Source organism: Camelus dromedarius, chromosome 5, assembly GCF_036321535.1.
Source record: "Camelus dromedarius isolate mCamDro1 chromosome 5, mCamDro1.pat, whole genome shotgun sequence".
NCBI classification, from domain to species: domain Eukaryota; kingdom Metazoa; phylum Chordata; class Mammalia; order Artiodactyla; family Camelidae; genus Camelus; species Camelus dromedarius.
In genome coordinates this window covers 93,349,215-93,370,550 of record NC_087440.1, presented here as the reverse complement: position 1 = coordinate 93,370,550, position 21,336 = coordinate 93,349,215, and the positions used below count along the sequence as shown (strand labels likewise).

The following is a 21,336-nucleotide window of genomic DNA, read 5'->3' as shown; positions in this document are numbered from 1 at the left end:
TTTAAGCCTGGTGGATGCTGGGTCTCTCTGTGTGTCTAATTCCTTCTCTCTCTGAACTGGCATCAAAAAACCAGTTACTTTGCTGAACTTACTCCAAACTCTGCTGTTGAAGGCAGAGCTGCTGAAGGCAGCTACACAGTTGCTGGGAGAGAGCAGACCCCAGCTGGTTCTCAGCGGCTTCGGCCAGCGAAGAAGTGGCTTCTCAGTCCAGGGGACTTGGAGGGCTGAGGGCAGACTGTGTCCTGGTAACACGGACAGGGCGGCTGTCTGGGCTCAGGCCCCTAGAGCTAATCTGCTGAAGTGTTCAGTTTGGGGAAACGTGTTTGACGCCCGTGATCCCTCTTCCCCGGGGCTGGTGCCACTTAGTTGTCTGAGCACACAACGGCCCGGCTTCGGAGCACCAAGACCGTGTGTCGCCCAGGCTGCTGAGGCAGCAAGGTGTCAGGGGCGCCCTTCAGTGTTTAAAAGCCGAAACAACAAGGACACAGTCAGAACAAAACAGGCACTGACCGCTACTGTCAGCGGTTGTTGGGTTTGTTTATTGCCAGACGCCTCCAGTCGGACACACAACCACATGACAACTCGGGTGCCGTAAAAGCTCTCTGTTCAGAGCCCTCTGTCTCACTTTAAATAGGAGGGTTTTTAAAAATGTAGACAATGCTGGCTCTCAGATGCTTAGAGTAGAAAGCAGCGGTGGAGCTGAAGGCTTAAAGAGAATTAGAAAAGTACAGAAAGTCATTTTCATGTTTCCTTGTTTATGGCGTTGGTTCTGCCGGCCGAGGAAGGGGCACCAGTGTGGCCATCTATGTGGGGATGGGGACCTGCTGTGTCCTGCTGGATTCAGCTCTGTCTTCGTCTAAAACAGCTGGATCATCGAATCTCTTGACTTGCCGACACCAACCCATTTCACTGAAAGGGAAAGCAGAGGTTCAGACCAGGGCACGGCGGGGAGAGGGAGGGCGGCCGGGGTGCACCCACCTGCCACTCCGACGTGGTTCTCCACGAACCGGATGTAGCTCTGGGCCTGCGGGGGGAGGTCTTCCCACTTCCTGGCGCCCGTGGTGTCTGCCTTCCACCCAGGCAGTGTTTCATATTCCACCTCCACCTTCTGCAGTATCTCCTGGTTAGCTGGGGGAGCACACGGGGCGGGGGTGAACAGTGTCCTGCACGCGTCCGCTCGGTCACGGCCTCGGGACCCCTGCCTGGGGTCGGCTTGCTCCGGGGGTCAGTGGCGAGCAAGGCAAGCTGCCCTGCTTGGTTCTCGCTGGCCAAGGGGTGGTTCTCAGTCACTGGCTGCAGCCCTTCAAGACCAGGGGACACAGCCACCCTGGACATGGACTCACTACGTGCTTTGCTAGGGTGTCCATGGGTGACTGAGCTAAGGAGCTCTGAGGACTCTGCTTGGAAGTTCTAAGGGATCTAGGACCCTGAAGGGTCTATGCCCTCCTCCCCAGGGCAGGACGCCACTTGGCCGGGACCCCAGGGCTCACAGCAGAGACCAACAACCCATCGTTGTCAGAAGATGCCACAATGAGCTGTCCACTGCAAGAATCCTGGACGTGTTCCAAGTCTGAACGCGCCCCTGGGGTCACACCACACTCCTGCTGCGCCCCCTCAAAGGTCAGGGTCAGTTGGGCTGCAGGACACCGGCCAAAAGGACACACCGGGCTCCCACAGCCATGTGGTGCTGGTGGGTGTCCACACACGTGCGGGGGCGGCAGGTGAAGGGCAGCTCGCCCATGGCCGCCCACGGAGGTGGGGTCAAAATATGACCCCTGTCCAGATGCACAAGTCACTATGAAATCCAGGAAAACAGCACTGCCTTTATGCTTTTTAAAAGAAGTTTGCTTTTTGGGGAGGGTATAGCTCAAGTGGCAGAGTGCATGCTTAGCATGCACAAAGTCCTGGGTTCAATCCCCAGTACTGCCTCTAAAAATAAATAGATAAACCTAATTACCCACCCCCTGAAACAGAAATCTAGTTACAGTGTAGGTGGTAGAACTCTAGTTAGATTGTAAACAGTCTCACCAAAAAAACGCATGTTTTCTTAAATCAGAAGTCATCTTCCCACTTGCCCAGAGCTCTGATTGTCCATAGCCCACATCTGCTGTCTCAGGTGAGCCCCCAGGGCTCCCGGGAGGGGGGCCTTGACCCCCAGGTGCCGGAAGGCCTCGCAGAGTCTCCGGGGTCAGGCGTGGCCCTCCAAGTCCCTCTGAGCCCTTTCCAAACTGTGGGAAGCCCTGCAGCTGCCCTGGGCCAGGCCTCCCGTCGGGCGAGAGCCTGTGACAAACGTCTTCCAGACCTGCTCCTGCCCTCGGAATCAACGTGCAGACCCTTCCCCTTGCCACCAGAAACCACGGGCCATGTGTGCTCCCAAGCCCAGCGGCGAGGCGACCCAGGGGCGGCAGAGCCGCCCAGGCACGGACCTGGGAAGTAGGGGATGCGCTTCCCGCTCAGCTTGTATGAGATGCCGACTTTGATCTCGTCCAGGGCATCCAGGATGTCCAGCTTCGTTAAGGCCAGCCTGTCCAAAATCAAAGAGAAGCCGAGATGTGGTCAGCTATGCAGCTGCTTCCTCTGCCTGGTCTCCACCCCTCGCTTCTCCTCTATTTGCCAAGAACAGAAAAGGAAGGTTAAAAAGGCCGCCGACAGCCAGGCATCCCTGCCCTCCTCACCTCACGCCCCATGGGGACTCTGATCCCATGACCTTGGCCTTTCTGCCCTCCTCACGGCCACGTGTAGGGTCTCAGTGCCCATTCATGCCCCTCCGCCCCATGGAGACCCCGTGACTGTGCACAGACCACAGGTGCCCACGGCAGGATCTTCCGCGCGCCATCCACCCAGCACCCGGGAGAAGCTGGGGTCATGTACGTTCCTTTTCTTCCCTCCCCTCCCCGCCGCTCGGCAAGGCCTGAAAGCCACCTCTGGAGGGGTCCCTGTGCTTCCCGGCCCATGGGGGCCGGTGTACATGGTGCCCTTGCCCGGTCCGGAGCTCGCCCATGGCCTTGTGGCCTCCTGAGGCTGCATTCTCTGTTTTGCACACAAGGACTGAGGGTCAAGGACCTCAGACACTGTGTCCTCAGCCACTTCGTCCCTCTGCCTCCTGTGGAGGGACAGCTCTGCACGCACTGAGCATGGCTGTGGCTTATCTGCGTGCCACACAATTTTGGTAACAAATGTGCACCTGGAGCCATGGCCCGTCTTTATGAGGGGGAAGCAGCAAGCTCCCCATGAGAAGGTCTGAGTTGCCCGACCCGTGACCATCACCAGGAGGAAGCCCGGCTACCCAGTCAGTCCCAGAAGCAGCGTGCGGGCCCCCCGCCTCCCCAGCTGGGACACCACTTTCGGGATTCCCGCTGACATGAGGAGGGGCGCTCCCACTCCCGGGGCCCTCAGGGTCATCCTGTCCGCAGCCATGCAGACCAGGGCTGCAGAGGGGGGCGGCCTGTGGAGCTCCCGCTGTGGGGCTGTAAACCAGGCTGGCTGTTCTCTGGGTCCAGCCCGAGCCGCGCCCCCACTGCGGCCACCCTGAGGGGTCTCAGGGCTTCAGGGGCGGCCTTTCCTGCTGGGGGTGTGTGTTGTACCTGTCTTCCGAGCCCAGTGTCACCTGGTGGTTCAGGGGAAATGGAATGATGGCATTTGGCGCTGGCACAGCGGGGAGATGGTGCCCCCGGCCAGTGGGCCTGTCGGGGTCTCAGAGCTCAGAGTGGCCTCCTTTAGCACTTGGTCACCCGCTGTGTTGGGACAGCATCTCCCCTCCCCTCCCTGTGGGCCCAGACCTGCACCCTAACAGACCAGAGACCCACTCAGCAGAGGGCGTTGGGCCCGTGAGGACAAGTGTAGGCCCTCTGCTTTGGGCACTGAATCCTGGGTCCAGATGAACTATTTTAACGTCCTACAGGTGCCAAGACACCCTCTGGCTTTCATGAAGTCACCTTCCCTGCCTGTGCTCAGGACCAGACATGGTGCCAGGCCACAGGGCTGGCTTTGATGTGCCCTGGTTGGGCCCCCACGTCACCCCCACTGTGGCCCCGCAGTGTGGAAGGGTCTACCTCTGGTGACAGCCCCCTGCGTGGGGAGATGGTGGCACTGAGCCCGATGCCCAGCCCTGCTTGCTTCTGCAGGGTCTGGGGAGTCAGGGCGGGACCCCGGGGTGGACGGACCCCAGATGGGTGCGCAGTAGCACGTGTGCCAGAGTGGCGGCTTACGCGGTGAATCCGTTGACCATGTGGGCGTATCTCAGGATCATCAGGTCCAACCAGCCGCAGCGCCTCTTCCGGCCAGTGGTCACGCCCCACTCGTGGCCGCGGCTCTGCAGCAGGTCCCCGATCTCCTGCGTGGAGACAGGGCAGGCCCGATGCTGCACGGAAGGGAGCCTGTGCCCGGCCCAACCAACTCTCAGCGCTTCTCTGCGGCCCCCCCGCCCCCACATCCCTGCGGAGCCCCGTGCCTGCTTCTCTGCTCCCTCGTCCCTGGAGCAGCTGCCCCAGCAGCCTCTCCCCCGGGCAGGGCCTTGCTGACCAGCGCCTCCTCCTGGGCCTGGAGGACGAGGCACAGCCTGGCTCACACACGTGCAGGCAGGTGAGGGCAGAGGGGCCCGGCCTTGCACTGCAGCCTTGGGCAGGGTGTGTGTTCATTTCTCAGGGTCCCTATCCTTGTACACCCTGCCCCATTAAAGCCTCCAGGCACTTCCTTTCCCTCTCCAGCCCTCACACACCTCGCCAGACACAAGGGCACAAGGCCAGGTAAGGAGGAAGGCCAGTGGTGTCCTGAGCTTCCAGAAACACCCGTGAGGCTGGAGAGCATGCTTGCTGGATGAGGCTGTTTCTAGCCCTGCTGTATCGGCTGGGACTGAAACCCAGACCAGCCAAAGCCCCCCAAGGGCAGAGGTGGCCTGTGCCCCCAAGGATGAGGCCGAGAGGAGGCTCTCCGTGTCCTCCCTGAGCCGAGGAGCCCGACATGGACACTCATGCGGTGCCACTGGAGCCTGCAGCCTCTGGCATCTCCCCTGGCTCCACCACTGGATGCCCGCCTGCCCGCTCCCCGCCGTGGGCCCCACAGGATCCCACCAGGGCTGGGGACTCACGTTGATCTGCTCGGTGGGGAAGGCCCCGATGCCCACGCGAGTGGTGTAGGCCTTCACCACACCGTAGACTTCGCCTATGTTCTGGGGGGGGATGCCCAGACCGGTGCACACGCCTCCCACTGTGCAGTTGGATGACGTCACAAAGGGGTAGGTCCCTGCGAGACAGAATTGGTCAGGCCACCATCCCTGCAGATCACCCCAGCCCAGGGGAGCCTCTCGGCAGAGGGCGGTTCAGCCCACCATGTCCCCTCCATGGGTCTCCAGGGCCAGCAGTCTGAGGGACCACCCTGGGGGTGTAGCTGGCACAAGGTGCTATGTGTACAGGCTGGGGGATTAGGGGAGGAAGAAGGTCACTTGGGCTTGGACAAGGTTGGGGGGAACCTTTCTGGCCTGTGGCCACCATGTGACCCCAATGCTGGTGTGTCCCCAGGTCGGGGACCAGACGGACAAAAGCCCACATGGGGCAGTTGGGGCTCCTCAGCCCCGGGCTGTTCCCTCTAAACCTCCATCCCTCATCTTGAGCTCAGCCTCTCTCTTCCCCTCCTGGAAGTTAGGAAAATGAGGGCAGTACGACCATTTCCTGGGTGCGGATGACAGTGTGGCTGTGGGAGGTGGCCCTACCACACCTGTCTCCCCAGCACACATGAAAGAGGGGGTCCATGGGGACTGGGCCCTGGACATACCAAAGTCAATGTCTAGGAGGGCTGCATTGGCACCTTCCACGAGAATTTTCTTGGGGGGGCCGTGGAGCGCCTCGTACATAAAGTAAACACCGTCTCGGACCATGGGTCGGATCCGCTCGGCAAAGCCCTGGGAGAAGGGGTGAGGATGCGGGAACCCGGGCGTCCACCCACTTCTGGCCTCCTCCCCACTGCCCCTCCTTCCAGCAAATTCCTGCCCATCAAGGCGCCTGGTCTGTAACTATCGCTAGCCGTCCATCCCTGTCCACATTCACAGCCCCAGACAAGGGCTGGAGGAGCTGGGTCCCACCTTTGGAAACTTCCAGAAGGGCTCTGCAGTGACACCCTCCCGTCTCCTGCCTGTCCTGTCCCCGTAAGAGTGAGCTGGGCCAGCTTTACCTCCTGCCCCAGACAGATGGGGTAGGCCTCTGTCCCACCCTGCAAGTCCTGGGCTGTTTCCCCAGAAAGGACGGGAAGGGTCAGACCGAGCAGGTGAGCCTGGGCCTCCTAGAAGACCACCCTGACCACGGCTGGTCAGGGGCTCACACAGGAGGCCCGTGACCCCCAAGCTTGAACACCCCATAATAATGCCCGAAACGAGTGTGGTCCATGAGCGTTCACGGACATCAGATGAGATGCTCCGCACCCCCGGCCCTCCCCCACAGCCCTATGGCACTGGGCCCCAGCTCCCTGACCTCCCTGCCCACTGCGGCGCCCCGCCCCCTCGCGGCGCCCCCACTCTACCTTCAGCCTTTTGAGTTGACCTTCCACGTCTATCTCCAAAGTGGGGAACATGCACTGGTGCTGATGGGCCAAGTTCTTGAATCTGTGGAAGTGACAATGACTGTGACCCCTCGTCCCCGCCTGGATCCCTGTGCCCTCCTCACGAGCCAGTCTCCCCCTTGGGCCGCGGGCGTTTCAGGTACCGGCTGGAAAATTCGTCAAAGTCCGATAGGAGGTCGCAGATGCGGAGGCCTGTGCGGGCCGCTTTGGATGAGTAAGCTGGGCCGATCCCTTTCCTGGTGGTGCCGATGCTGAAAGACAGCCGCGGGGCCGTCAGCGCGGGACGCCCTGGCCAGCCCTGGGCACCCTGAGCCGCCTCGCGCCTCAGTTTTCACCCCTATGATCAGAGGCTGAGCTGGGTGACATCTGAGGCGCCCTCCCAGCACCAGTGCCCAGGAGTCTGGGACGGCCCTGAGAGCCGCCGGACTCCTCTAACAGCCAGCGCTCAGGGCCGGGGGCCGCGTGGTGGCACATGCTCTTAGTCCCAGCCCCACCCCTCCCCCACCCCCTGGCCCCACTCTAAGGCCCAGTGCCCGGTGGTGCCCTCCTTGTCCCATGTGCCAGGCTCCCCCTTACCTGGCACTGAGGCCACTGCTCTGGCTGCCCGCTGCCTCCCCTGGGACTGGCACCCACAGTGCCCAACCTGTAGCCACTGCCCCCTGCAGCCCAGCCCAGGCTCAGCGAATGGGGAAGCTCAGCATGGCCACCTGCCTGTGGCCGAGCAGTGCGTGTACGCACGCGCGTGAGCATGTGTGTACCCGTGTATGAACATGCAGGGGTGTGAATCGTGCGGTGCAGGCACACGGGCGTGTGCGTACACGTGTGTGCACACATGTGTGAGAGGATGCTTGTCCGCTTCACTCCTGTCCCTCCGTGAGAACCTGTTCCTGGCACATCCTAATAAGTATCTCTGGAGAACCAGGGAAAGGCCACTGAGTGCTGGTGGGCAGGATGTGGCACTGTGGCCGCGCTGTGGCCGCGCATGTGGTCAAGGCTGGCCTGCGATTCCAGCAGTGGCGGTGGACGTGGCAAGTGACAGCCGGGTACTCCTGGGGCGGCAGCTGGGGACGACGGTGCAGTCCCGGGACAGGCGGCTCACTTGGGCTTCAGGCCTGGGGAGGCCCGGGGTGGACCAACAGACGCCGTTCTCAGGGGCTCTGAGAGGACGCACCTGCCCCACCCGACACGCCCAGTGCCCTGGTGGGCAGACTGCGAGCCAGCGGAGAAGATACTCACTTCTTCCCCTCCTGGGCCTGCCGCTGCACCTCCTGGAGCCCGTCCACTGCCTGGTGAAAATCGAACACTGCCCAGCAGGGGAGGGTGCCGCGAGTGGGAGAGACAGGCCAGTCACAGGGACTCGCCCACCACACACTGGGGCCTCTGGGGACAAGCTGGCCTCCCCCCCGGGACTCAGGTTCCCCATCTGCCAGTGGAGGCAGTGAGCCCGGCCCAGCGCCCCCGGGAGCCCTTGGAGCGGGCCTGGTGGAGCCACAGGCCACAGCGAGGGCCACTCATCCACCAGCAGGCAGGCCAGCCTGAAACTCACCGAGGTGGGCGCGGTCAGAGATAATGAGTCTCTTCTCCCAGTCTTTCAGGCCTGTGGACACACAGCCCGTGGTCACCACAGGCCACACAGTCACTTCAGGTGCACAGCGCCACCCCTCACCTTGTGGCCTCTCCCTTTGCCAGGGTCCTGGGCCCTCTCCCCTGGGGGACATCGACCCTGGCACCTGGCCAGTAGCCTCGGTCACTGCCTTGCCTGCCACCGCCACCCCCCGAGGAACCCCCAGGAGCCACATCCTTCCCTGAAGGCTTGGTCGGTCCACTGGTCCCCCATGTCAGCTGGACCTTGGGGTCCCCTGGGAGCCTTGTCAAATTCCAGGGTCCAGGGGTTCTTCCTGGATTGCCTGAGTCTACATCTCCCAGTGCCAGCTGTCCCCAGGGTCATGAGAACTCCCCCGTAACACTGAGGCTGTGGCCCGAAGCCAGAGTTCGGAGCCCGCTCTCTGCTTCTGAGCAAGGACCCGGCTTCCTGCACAGGTAGAGCCAGCGGGAAACCGCCTCGTCTGCCCATCTGATGCTGCCCTCGGGAGGGACCACACAGCAAGGCGCTGGCCAGCACGGCTGCTGGGGACACTCGCTCGTCCTGGACCGGGTGGGTCTCCAGGGGACACACCTTTCTTCTCGTTTTTTTCTGCTTCTTCAAACAAGCCTGGTAAGTGGACAACCACCCCGTTGCCTGCAACACAGACAGGAGACTGGACTGGATCATGGACTTTAGGGACTTAGGTTTAGAACAGCGTGGAATGGCACAGCGCTCAGTGGCTAAGACGGGAAGCAGCCCAGGCACCCGTCAACGTGAAGGGACAAAGCAGACGCAGTCCAGCCGCGTGGCAGGATGCTACTCGGCCTTAGCGAGGAAGGACATGCTGACACAGGCTGCAGCCTGCAGGAAGCTTGAGGACATCATATAAAGTGAAATAAGCCAGACGCTGAAGGACAGGGTCTGTTCCTCCCACTCACATGAGGCCCTAGAGGTGGCGGATTCCCGGACACAGAAAGCAGGATGCTGGGGCCAGGGGCTGAGGGAGGGAAAGGGGCAGTGAGTACTCAATGCAGACGGGGTTTCTGTTTAGGGAGATGAGAAGGTTCTGGAGATGGATGGCGGTGATGGCTGGGATGTGCTTATGGCTGCGGAACTGTACAGTTAAAAATGGCTAAATTTATGTAATGGAGATTTGATCACAAGAAAAAATGTTGAAAACAAAACAAAAACCACCATGAAGCATTTACAGAAGATAGATCAGCAGTTGCTGGGTTGGGGAGGGAAGGAGGATTACCAACAAGTGACCCGGGGGAACGTCTCAGGATGGAATATTCTAGAACTGAATTGTGGTGATGGAGGTACAGTCGTGCCTTCACCGTGAGTGACTTTCATGGTTTGTAAATTACACCTCAAAGAAGCTGTTATGTTTTATTTAAGTGGCGTGGAAATGGGAAAGCAGGAGGTGCAGGGAAATGCAGCCTCCACCAGCTCCCAGGACCCAAGCACCACGTGAAACGGAAGGAGGTTTGCAGAGATGTCCTGCACAGGCAGAGACGCAGGCCAGAGAAGGGAGGCACCTCCTCAAGGTCTCAGGCACGCGTCTGTGGCCCAGGCTAAAGCCGACGCTAGCCCCTTCCTCTTCTACCAAAAGCAGCCGGCTGGGGGCCACCACCACCTTCCTGGGGAGCCTGACCCCTGTGCTGCCCAGCTAGGGTTGGCCAAAGGAGATCGGACATTGGTCCAGATGGGAGTGACTCAGAGACTACGCAAGCCACACGGAGCACAAAAGGTCACCTAAATGCCACGAGTCCTGAAATGACCGCGAGGCAGGCCTGGGGGGTGACGCAGGCTGAGGGGCAGCTACGTGAGCGCCGGCGCGTCCTGCCCCTTGTGAAGTGGGCTGCCTGGGCACCATCTGGCCAAGCTGGTGACTGCCAGCCTGGGCTCTGGCCGCCACCCCCAACCCACCCCACCTCTTTGGAGACAAGGCAGGGCACAGGTCAAACAGTGCCTCCTTGGCCTCACTTCCCACCGAGTGGGGCCCCAGACCCAGCAGAAAAGCCTTGTGCTCAGAAGCTTCCCGCAGCAGCTGGGCCACAGGTTCCCGGGGAACTGCTCTGTCCTCAGCCACTGCCGGGCCACGTCTGCCCCCACGGAGAAGGCTCTGGGCCACCCTCTCCTCCCGCTCAGCCTGACTGCACAGCCCCACGGCCTCTCTGCCAACACGCTCCTTCCTCTGCTCACGCACGGCTGGCCACACTGGGCCTCCGCTGGGCACACACCTGCCGGGCCACCCCTACTCCCGGCCGGGGAGGGGGCGCGGGCAGAAAGCCATGAGTGTGGCCCCGCTCGGCCGTGGAAAGAATGGGAGAGAACAGCACTAGAAGCCCCATGAGCGTGTCCACGGGGCCTGGCCAGGCCTGGGGCCCAGGAAGAGCTCCTGGGAGCCTGGGAGCGAGAGCTGGGGGCAGGATGGGCGTCGGGCCCGCCACAGAGAGAGACAGAGACTGACAGAGACAGGGAGAGAGTGAGGGAGGGGGGCAGCGGGGGGAGAGGAGGAGACAGAGACAGAGACAGAGGAGACAGAAAAGAGGAGACGGAGGGAGAGATCCCCACAGTTCTGGAGGCCTCACCTCTCTGGGCACGGAGACATTGGAGAGGGGGCAGGGCAGCGGAAGGGCAGTGGGAAGGGGCAGGGGGCAGGAGACTGCAGAGGGATCTGGGGGGGCCAGGAAAAGCAGAGCTTCCCCACACAGACTCCGCCTCCATCCACGAGGCTGGAAGCCAGGCCCGTCCCACACACACACACTCAGGGCAGGCACGCATGCAGACACCTACACGCATCGTACGGACTCATACACACGCACACTCACCCACTCACCAGATGCACTCATGCGACACATGCACGCGTGCACACTTGCACACCCACACGCTCGGGGAGTGCGAGAGCTCAGCAGAGCCTCCTGCACCTTCCCTCCGTCTGGGGCCCAGCCCTGCACGGCTCTGAGGACGGGCTTGGGGATCAGACACCTCTGCCAGGGCCCTTACTCAGGGCTGGTACCTCGAGCCTCCCGGCCCAGGGCCGAGGCCCCAGGTGAGCAGGTTACTCCCACACAAGCACTTGGGCAGGGCAGGGCCCAGGGCCCAGCCCGCACGTGGGCCCAGGATGGACATCGCCCTAGGCCTTTCCCACCCACACGCTGGGACCTGGGGCCGGGCGGGGCACACTCACCGATGAAGGACACGGCCTTGGTGTTGATGATGCCACTGGGCAGCAGGTGGAAGTCATACTCCTTGCCGTCCACCACCACCGTGTGGCCAGCGTTGTTGCCCCCCTGGGAACAGAGACTGGCTGAGTGCCAGGAGCTCCAGGACTTGGACCCTGCCTGGGAGGGCCTGCCAGGTGCCCAGCCTCACTGCAGGCAGCTCTAATGGCAGGCGCTCAGGAGCTGCCTCTAGGCTGCCTGGAGCGGCAGTTCTGTGCCCAGGGAGCACGAGATGCCATCCACCCTTGGACTTGGGGAGTCTGGGCCAGTGGTTGACTCTGACGCATGCCTGGGGTGCTGGGCCAGGGCCCTGCTTCTTGGGTGGGGTGCAGGGGACTGAATCTGAGATTGGGGCTGGCCCAAGCTGGTCCCAGTGCCCAGGACTGTCTCGGGGGCATGTGCTGATTCTCCAGGGAGGCTGGTTCAGTGTGGCCCGAAGCTGCAGACTCGCTCAGAGCCCTGCCCCGCCCATGAGTCCCTCTTGGGGTGTCCCTCCTCTGATGCAAGAATGAGGGGGCCCAATCCTCTGGGAAACAAACTCAGGACCCCACGGCCCCAGCTGCCACACAGCCTGAGCTCCATGGAGGCAGAGGGTGGGCCAGGCAGCACCACTGTTTTGGGGCCAGGTAAGGAGCCAGGGTGCCGGCACGGGCCATCAGCACCTTCCTCTTGGGCTGGTCCTGTGCAGCCCCACACCATCTAAGAATAAAAAAAAAAAAAGCCATTCTGAGGTCGGTACTGTTCTGGGGGATGCCCAGATGACAAGCTTCCCTTTTTTCTGAACTACTTGCCGTGGGTGGAGGCCGGTTGGGGTGAGTCAGGGGAGCCCGGGAAAGGTCCCACCTTCCAGTCCCAGTTCTGGCCACTAGAGGGCACTGTGGGCCCCAGGGCCGGGTGGAGGTGGGGCTGGGAGGTGGGCTGGCTGCACCCCAGTGCCTGGGCCTGCCCCGTCCCCAGAGTCCTGGAGCCCAGCCAGCCCCGCTTCTGGCTTGAACCTCCTACAGAAACCCAAGCTTATCCGTGAGGCATCTCCATGGCTGGGCTTCTGCCCTCCACACCCCACGGTCCTCCTGCCTTGCAGAGGGGGTGATGGGCTGCTGGCTCAGAAGGCCTCACCCCTCTGCACAGGGCCTGGCAGGGTGAGTCTCCCTACACACGTGGCCTCTCCTTGCCCCACCCAGGCAGGCTGAATGAGGGCGGCCTCCTCCCGGCAGGGAGCACTGCCCCTTACGCTGGGTCTGGACAAGATTTACGTCTCCCAGTTCCTCCATGGAAATAAGCTAGGCGGTGGGTCGGGGCTGGGGGCCCAGGCGCTCTCCCTCCTGGACCTCACTTCACACAGGGGTAAACTAAGAAGTGGGGCTGGAGTTGGACTTCCCCTTCACCAGGGCTCAGCCCCTGCGATCTGTACCCAGGCCCCGGATGGCCCTGCTGGAAACCCATTGCATGAGCCACCCAAGCGAGCCGCTAATAAAATGCACATCTGCAGGTCTGTCTGGCCTGATGTGGGGGCCTGCAGGGCTGAGGCAGCTTTGCCTCTAATAGACTCCTGGGGTCACCACGATCCTGCTGGGCAGCCCGGCTGCATGACCGTGCTGTTCCCACAGCTCAACCATCTCCAACAGCGGACCTGCTGCCTCCCCAGGTGCCCTGAGCCAGGTGGCTGGCTGTTGGAACTGACCGACCCACAAGCTCTGAGTAAATGACAGGGGAGCAGGACAAAGGGGATGGTGGAGGGGACTGGGAGCCAAGGAGGGAGTGCCCCACGAGCTGGGTCAGGGGCGGCTCAGGATGGAGGCGGTGCTGGGGGGGCCAGGTGGGCTGCCGCTGAGGGAGACACAGGGGCTGCGGGAGGGAAGGGGGCGAAGGGAGCTGACGAAGTGGTGGGGAGGAGAGGCTGTGGGCTCAGGAATCGCCATGACGGACAGGCCTTGGGTTTGGGGGTCACGATGCTCCCTGGGAGACCCCCGTCTTTGTTCAGACCTTGACTCTGTACAGGTGCAGTGTGTCCCCCCACCCCATCCTCTGTTATGCTCACACCGAATCACAGCTACTGCAGGAGGGGCGGCCCCGGGGGCACGGCCTCCTCTGACAGCCCGGAACACAGGTCCTGAGAAGGGAATCTGCAGCAGAGCCCAGGCTAGACTGGGTGGCAGGCCGACAGCCTCCCTGCAGACGCTCTCCCCATATGCCAGGCATCACCCCACAGCTGTGTCCTGCTTGCCCTGGCCAGAGACCAAACAGCCCAGACACCCCGCCTCCCTCCCCCCTGCCCTCCAAGTGCCCAGTGCCAAGTCAGCTGGCCCGAGCGCACCCCCGCCTCTGTTTGGGGTAAACACAGGCACCCAGGAACAGGCACAGGCAGGCCGTTGTGGGCCAGTGGGTGGCAGATGACCCCTGCCAGTGGCAGGGCCCAGGCAGCAGGCCACAGTCCACTCCCAGGGGCGTGAGCCAGCCCTGGACACTGAGCCCAGGGCCTGCTGACCTGCAGGGCACGCCTCCCAGCAGCTCTGCTGAGGTCCAGGTGACCCAGAGAGACCCTTGACTGCCCTCCCACAGGCCACATGCGGGCAGGCGCTGAAGTCGGGGCAGAACACTCCCCTGGCCTCCTAAGCCTCAGACCTGCTGCCGCCTGCTGTCTGAGGGCCCAGGGAGAGCTGCGTGAGCGGCTGTCAGGTGGGTGAGCAGCTCTGCCAGCAGTCCATGCAGGGCTTGACCTGGTTTGGAGAACTACTTGGAGGGGAAGTTTGTCCAGGGCCCCGGGCCCAGCCTGGCTGCCTCTGCAGGGCCTTTGCTCCAGGGCCGCGCTCAGCTTCCCTATCCCCAGGTGGGAAGGTTCTGGAGGCTCCGTATCCCAGACCCTGTCAGAATGAGCTGTCGCCGGCCTCATCCCACTTCTGTGCCAGTGGGGGACTGGCCAAGGTGGCAGGAACTGGGCCCAGAGGTGTCCTGGGTGTCAGCCTCTTGAGGCTCTGCCTGCCTGCAGTTTCTCCCCACCGTGATGGAACCTGGAGCCGGGCACAGTTCCGAGCCCCCAGGGACACTGAAGCCACCTGCCGCGGCCTGGCCGGTCACTCAAAGTCCCCTTGGATGCTCTTGTCAGCTGCCTCCCTGACAGCCGAGATCTAAGAAAGTGGACAGACATGGGAACGGGGCCAAGGCCAAGGCTTGCCCACTTGGGAATCTGACCAGCCCTGGACCTTCCTGCAGGTGTCTGGCCAGCCCAGCCTGCTGGGGACCAGAGAAGAGTGGATGTAGCAAGCAGAGAGGCTGAGTGCGGGGCCACAGCGTCTCAGAGGCTGTGAAGCCACTCCGGCCCCCGGTGTGGTCCTGGCTGGGGTAGGAGGCCTCTGGGCGGCAGTGGCAGCGGCAGCAGTGGGTTTTATCAGGATCTCACACAACACACGGCCAGGGGCCTGGCTCTCAGGGCGGAAATGCTTCTGACCACACCCCCACCCTCGCCCAGGGTCCGGGCGAAACCTCGAAGTCCACCTATGCAGCCCTCACCTCCTACATGTCAGCCGGCAGGTTCCTGTCATTCATTCATTCAGTCATCCACCCCAAGCAGAGCTGCTCTGCCTGCTGAGGCACTGGCGTGAGGCCTGGAGGAAGCAGGGCGTGCACCCCAGGCTGGCACACAGGTCTCTCCTGCCCCCGGCAGATGCGCCCACAGCCACAAGGGGCCGCCAACCTCAGGGGGCCCTGCCCCTGGAGCCACTGCTGGGTGACCGTCAGAGGGTGCAGACGTGGAGGGGAGACTGCTTCTGGAAGCAACTCCCAGCACTTCCGGTCTCCCCACCCCAGAGGCCCCTGGGCCAGCCTGGGGTTCAAGGTGAGGCATTTCCTGGTCCTCTTCGCCCCAAGAAGAGGTCCCAGAGCACCAACAAGCCACAGGGCACAGCCCTTCTTGCAGGGAGGCCGCCGCGGGAGACGAGACACAGGAGCAGATGCTGCATATGGAGGGGAACCCGGCCCGGCGCCCTTGTGCTGAGCCGCCTCACTGCCGATGGAAGGAGGGGAACCTTAAATCCTAACCAGTGTGTGCTGAGGCCTCGGGATCCTGGGCAGGGGCCCAAAGCCTGACGAAGGAACCCTGGACACAGAGGGAGGGCTGGCACTGTGGGCCTGGGGACAGGGTGCGGCAGGGGAGCCCGAGGCCACGATGGCCTGGCCAGGTGAGTGGGCTCTTAGGCTCCTATCTGGGCCACGGGGAGCAGGAAGGATGCTCAGCAGACATAGAAGGGAGCCCGGCCGAGGTGCAGGGACTCCCAGAAGGGCGGGCAGAGCCCCCGGCCTGAGGGCCGCGGGTCCACACAAGGCAGCAGAGAGGACGGTCTCGGGGGTCCTGCCGTGAAGCCGCAGCAGGGCCGTGGCCTGGGAGAGAGGACAGGCCTGGGGCGGAGGGAGGGCTGGCGGAGAGGGCGCGGGCGCAGTACCCGCTCAGGGAGCGGCTGTAGGGGGCGCTGCCCGGGGGATGGGCCCTCGAGGCACAGAAAACAGCAGGAGAGACTCAAGGTCTGAGACATCTCTGGATGGTGAGAAAGGTCTCGGGCGGCTGCTGGGGTGCACGCTGGCCACGAGCCCCAAACCACTGAGATGGGAAAGCCACGAGGACGCTGCTGGATGGGCAGGCGGGTCTGCAGACCACTCCTGGGCAGGTGGGCAGTGAGTCCCAGTCAGCAAGGTGGCCGAAGGCCACGAGGGGGCTTCATCGGTGTATGGACGCTGGGACCGGAAGAGACAGGCCTGTTGGTGGTGGAGGGTCAGTGGGGCAAAACCACAGGTAGGGACCAGGACAGCCAGAGGGGGGTCACAGCTGCCACTCGGGATGGCCCCAGGCCCAGGTGACCCTTCTGGTCACTGGGGCTGGCTGGCTTCAGCTTTCTAGGCAGCCACCCAGATGGGACTCCAGCTCCCCCACCACTGGGTCCACTGCACGTGACTTGGCTGCTGGCTTCCCTCAGCGCCTGGGTCCCGAGCCCTGCCCAGCTCCTGGGGCCGTGGTGTGAAGGCCCTGACTGTGGGCTTCAAGCACAGGCATTCTAAAAGCAGCCTTCCCTGGGCCACAGGGCCGGACCCTCCCTGGCCCAGCCCTCGATGTCCAGTGCTGACACGAGGTGGTGCAGCCCATGTCAGGGCCCATGCATGTTGCTTATCCCAATTCCTCACCTTCTCTGGGCCTGCTTCCCTGCCTCACCTGTTTGTTCAAAGGCTGGAGGAGGGAAGGCACTGTGGGCCCCCAAGGCAGCCTGGAGTTCCTCCCACCACCCTGGAGAGCTGCGGCCTGAAGGTGGAGCTGTATCTGATTGCAGTTAGAGAAGTCGTATGGGGGAGAGGGTGCCTGGGAGGCCCCGTGGTTGGTGAGGGGGTTCCAACCAGCTCTGTCCTTGGTTCCTCCCATCAAAGGTTCTTACAAGCTATGGGAGTGGCCAGGGCCTGGCCTGCAGGTCCAGGTGGCAGAGCAGGGAGGGCCTAGTTCTAGAACCATCTCCATAGCCAGGGGAGACTGGCATCTTCAAGATGAAGGTTATCGAGATGGCCACAGACGGGCATGCGAGGCTGGCCAGAACTGGCTGGCTGCACAGAGGGAGGGCCGTGGGTGTCCCCGGAGCAGACAGGCCTGAGGAGGGGACGCCCTCTACCGGGGAGGGAGAGGAGTGGGCACGGAGCATGCGCCCAGCTGCAGGGTCCAGGGAGAAGAGCGGGCTGGCTTGTTGTGGCTTAGGGCAGAGAGAGGATGGGAGACCTCCCACCAGCCCAGAAAGCATCTTCTAGGAATCCACCGTCTGTGTCGGGCAGGAGTGGGCCAGGTGGACCTTCCTCGAGCCCAGTGCGTTGGGCTCCTCTGGGAGTGCTGGAGCCCCAGCTCGCCTGGCGGGAGCTCAGGAATGAGGCCACAGAGCCAGGGAGGAGGAGCTCAGAGGGCATCCCTTCCACATTTTTGGCAACATTCCTGTGTGTGGCTGCAGACCCCAATGCATGCGCCCCACAGCTGGCCACTCTGTGCTCCGAGCTGTAAGTCAGCCCACAGGAGCAAGCGTGGCCTGGGGCCCGTGTGGGGGCAGTGCCCCGGAGGGAGTACCCAGTGGCGGTCAAAACAGACAGGGTGCTGAGAGCAGCCACAGCTGGCAGAGGCCCCGCCCCAGGCCCTCAGGGGACAAAGCCTGTGTCTGGCTTCCTAGGTGGCACTGCCAGGCACTGGGTCACCCTGGCCAGAAGTCCGAGGCCCCTCCCTCTCCTCCTTGTCCCTGGCCTGGCTGCCTTCAGGTCCTGACCTGCTGTTCTGCCCCGGCCTCTGCCTCCTCTTGGCTGACCCCCCCCCCCACCAGGGCCACCGTCCCCTAGGCTCTCGGGCACTCAGCCTCCTCAGCATGCACGGACCCCATGCAATCAGCCAGCTCTATCCCAGACCAGACAGAATGAGGAACTGGGGGCCCTCAAACCACCCAGGAGCCCGGGTCCCTGCCCCCCGAACTGTGGAGGGCCCAAAGTCACAGGCATGGCACACCCCACCCCCTGAGGATCGGGTGTCTCCAACTCAGCGACTTGTATTCATAGCTCTGCCCCTGGCCCACTGCCCCGGGGGTGGGGCTGCTGGGAAAGGCGGGTCCCTGGGGGGCAGTGGGGGAGGGAAGCGTGTGCGCCCCTGAGTGGCAGGGGCTTGTGTGAGTGGGTGGCGTGTGCGGGTGAGGGGGTGGGGGAGGCGGCTGGGAAGGGTGTCGGGGTGGGAAGGAGTCCAGGAGGCGTGTCCGGGGAGGGCCGGAGGACGGGGAGGGCCGGAGGACAGGGAGGGCCGGAGGACAGGGAGGACAGGGTCCGTCTGGGTACGAAGGGAGGGGACGGGGGCTCGCTGGGCGGGTTGGGGAGGGACCCGGCGCCCGGCCCGCACCTGGCAGCGGCTGATGATGTCGGCGTCCGTGGCCAGCAGGTCCACCACCTTGCCTTTGCCCTCGTCCCCCCACTGCGCGCCGAGCACCACAGTCACCCGGGAGCCGGTCGTCGCCGCCTCGTGCTGCAGCCGCCCCCGCTTGACACCGCCCGCGCCGGGGGGCCGGTCGTTGGAGGCTCGGGTCCCCGACATGCTGGCTCGGCTCGTCCGCTGCGCTGGGCCGCCCGAGAGCCCGCCGCACCCGCGCGCCGCGCCATTAAAAGGAGCCGGCCCGGGGCGGGGGGCGGGGCCGGGGGCGGGCTCTCGGGCGCCGTGACGCGCCGCGGTGACCTCCGGGCCGCTGGGTCCCGCCTCCTGCCGCCACCCGGGAGCCGAGTGGGGCTGCGAGCCCTGCCGCGGGGCGCACGGGACGCTGGCGCGCTCCGGGGTCCCTCCGCGGGGCCAGACCCGGGGCGCTCGGGGAAGCCTCATGGGGGCTTCCGCGCTCGCGCTTCCCGAGGCGCGGCCTGGGCGCCGCGAACCCGCCCCGCCGGGCCCCGCCAGGCCCAGGACCTCGGGGTCCCAGAAGCTGAGGGGGTCTCCTCCTTGGCGGGAGTGCTGTTGGGCAAAGGGGAGCTGCGTCTGTGCGCCCAGCCGCGAGGGTCTGCACAGTGGCTCGGGGTGCGCACCTGCCCCGCGCGGAACCCCGGGACTGGCGCGCACGCCCTCTGGTGGCCGCAGAGAGGACAGCTCCCCACCTCGCACTGCTCCCTCCCCTCACGCACACACAGGGACAGTGTCTGGCACTGGGGCACGCCGGTTCCCAGCAGAAGGGTTCCATCCGGGTTCTCAGGGCTGAGTCCAGGGAGAAGGAACCAGTGCTGTCACCTGGCCGGGCAGGGGAGCAGCCAAGGATGCTCACCAGCCACAAAGGGCCGGGGTCTCCAAGAGGCCCCATACCAGACCTCTTTCCAGCCCCAGCCTGTGGAGGGACTGGGTGCCCAGAGAGGGGGTATCGTGGTCTGCTGGACTCTGCAGTTCCCAGCTGAGTGCACTGCCTGGCCCACCCTGCCAGACACAACCTAAGTACACTTGGGTGTGGACTTGGCTAGCCCTACAGGTCGGAGAAGGGACCAGGGATGAGCCCTCCGGGTAGGCGTGCCCCATTAGGTCCCGCCCCAGGGCTGAGAGTCGGTGCCCCTTGTTCCCTCCCTAGGGGGTCTCTCAGTGCAGAAGGTCCCGGGGCCTGCCCGCTGACTTCCACCCCAGGCTCAGAGAGCTGCTGAGCTGCTTGGGCTCCCAGGCCAGACACAGGGAGACCAGACCCTCCCTGGGAGGGAGGGGGTGGACAGTGGTCTTGTCACATACTCGTGTGTGTGACTGAATCAAGCCCCAGCACAGGAGTGCTCTGCGCAGCTGCCCCTCCTCCCACTCTCTTCTCCCTCCCCTGTTCTCCATCCCCCTGGCCTCCTGGCCGGAGCCCTGGCTCCGACCCTGGCTCCAGGTGGGTGGCTTGGCCCTTCTGTGCCCCAGTCCCTCTTCTGTCACATGAGGACACCGTGGGTTACAAGCAGGGGGACCTTTCCTCAATGACGTGATGGACTCAGGGTACAGTGGGCGGCGCCCCCCGCACTTCCCACTCCCCTGGCCACCAGCCTGGAATCGGCCGCAGCGGGGGCAGGAGGGCTGGGTGTGAGGCTCTGAAGCTTCCAGAGGCTGAGGAGGCTGAGGACGGCAGGGGGAGGTGGGGAACGGGGGGCGAACCGTGGGCCTGCAACCAGGGTGGTCTGTCAGACCGCAGGGTGGAGGGTTTCCAGGAGTCAGAGGGTGGGAGGGAATTTGGGGCAAGGGAGGCTGGCCGTGTAGCCGAGGAAGAGGCGGGACTGTAGCAGGAGGGACTGAGAGATACGGAGGTTTCTTGGTTTGCTTGTTTCCAGATGCAAGAGTCAAATCTTTGAATGTCATCAGGAGCCACATAGAGAGATTTGCTGGCGTCACATGCGATTGGGGGCGGGGTGCTTCCACCACTGGGGGCTGCCGGCTCTGAGCCTTTCCTGGGGGAGGTCCAGGGCTCTGGGCCAGCAGGTGTGAAGTGGAGGCTCGGGGGGGCCAGGGAGACACCACGGGGGTTCAGTCTCCGCAGGGCCACATGCTGGCCGGGGCACCAGCTCCCGAAGCCCGGGTCTATAAATAGCCAGCAGGCCTGGGGTGGGGTGGGGCTTTTCTATAAACAGACCAGTCGCAGCCCAGCAGCTGGGCCCCCCCCCCCCCCCGCCGCTCACACGGCCCAGCCGGAATTAGAACAGCCCCCTGCCTGGCCCTGTTCACAGTGGGCCTGTCACCAAGGTGGGGGCAGTATAAGTTTCAGGGGGCTCACTGTGTGACCTGGGGTGGCCCACAGAGAGCACGCAGGCCTGGCCACCTGGGGTTACCCCTCTTTGGGGGCCACACCTCCCCACGGGGACCATGTCATACATGGCACCCAGGACATGACACTGCCGATGCTCGTGCCCTTGAAGCTGAAATGGTGCCCTGCACGAATGAAAAGGGGTGCAGCTGCTTTGGAAAACAGTTTGGCAATTTCTTAAAAAGTTGAAAATAAACTTAGGACAGGCAACTGGATAAAGTGTGCTCTGTCCACAGAACGGCATATTACTCAGCAGTAAACAAGAGTGGAGTCCTGCCACACACTACGGTGGGGGGGGTGAACCTCGAAAACAGGCTAAATGCAACAAGCCAGTCCCCAAAGGCCACGTGTTGTCTGATTCTGTTTATATGAAATGTCCACGAAAAGCAAGTCCAGGGACAGAAGGCAGATTAGTGCCTACCGGGGGTTGGGGGAGTGGCGGGGGGGGGGGGGCGACTGAGGGACTTCAGGAGAGGATGGAAACATCCTAACACTGGGTCACAATGACAAGCGCACAACCTTGTAAGTCTGCTGGAAGCGGTCGCTGGACTGTGCATACCCTTCCAGTGGGTTGGTTTTATGGGTGTGAATTGTGCCCCCAGAGAGCCGTGCTGACCTCACCGCTGCCCCGGGGTCTGCCCATATTCCAGGTGTTCTGTGACACCCACCCCTCCCCCCACCCCTGCAGCCACCTACCTGC

General features: G+C 63.5%; 1 protein-coding gene across 1 annotated transcript; it reads right to left on the bottom strand.

The window, feature by feature from the left end:
* Positions 1–518: 518 nt before the first annotated feature.
* Positions 519–18,510, bottom strand: ADSS1 (adenylosuccinate synthase 1). The gene is made up of 13 exons (XM_031454449.2): positions 18,251–18,510; positions 11,328–11,430; positions 8,726–8,788; positions 8,096–8,146; positions 7,786–7,852; positions 6,693–6,800; positions 6,511–6,592; positions 5,770–5,896; positions 5,087–5,241; positions 4,209–4,333; positions 2,427–2,524; positions 979–1,128; positions 519–909 (listed from the first exon to the last, which is right to left on the bottom strand). The coding sequence occupies exons 1-13, from the start codon at positions 18,440–18,442 to the stop codon at positions 857–859; spliced, it is 1,374 nt and encodes a 457-aa protein (XP_031310309.2). The 5' UTR covers positions 18,443–18,510; the 3' UTR covers positions 519–856.
* Positions 18,511–21,336: the final 2,826 nt, after the last annotated feature.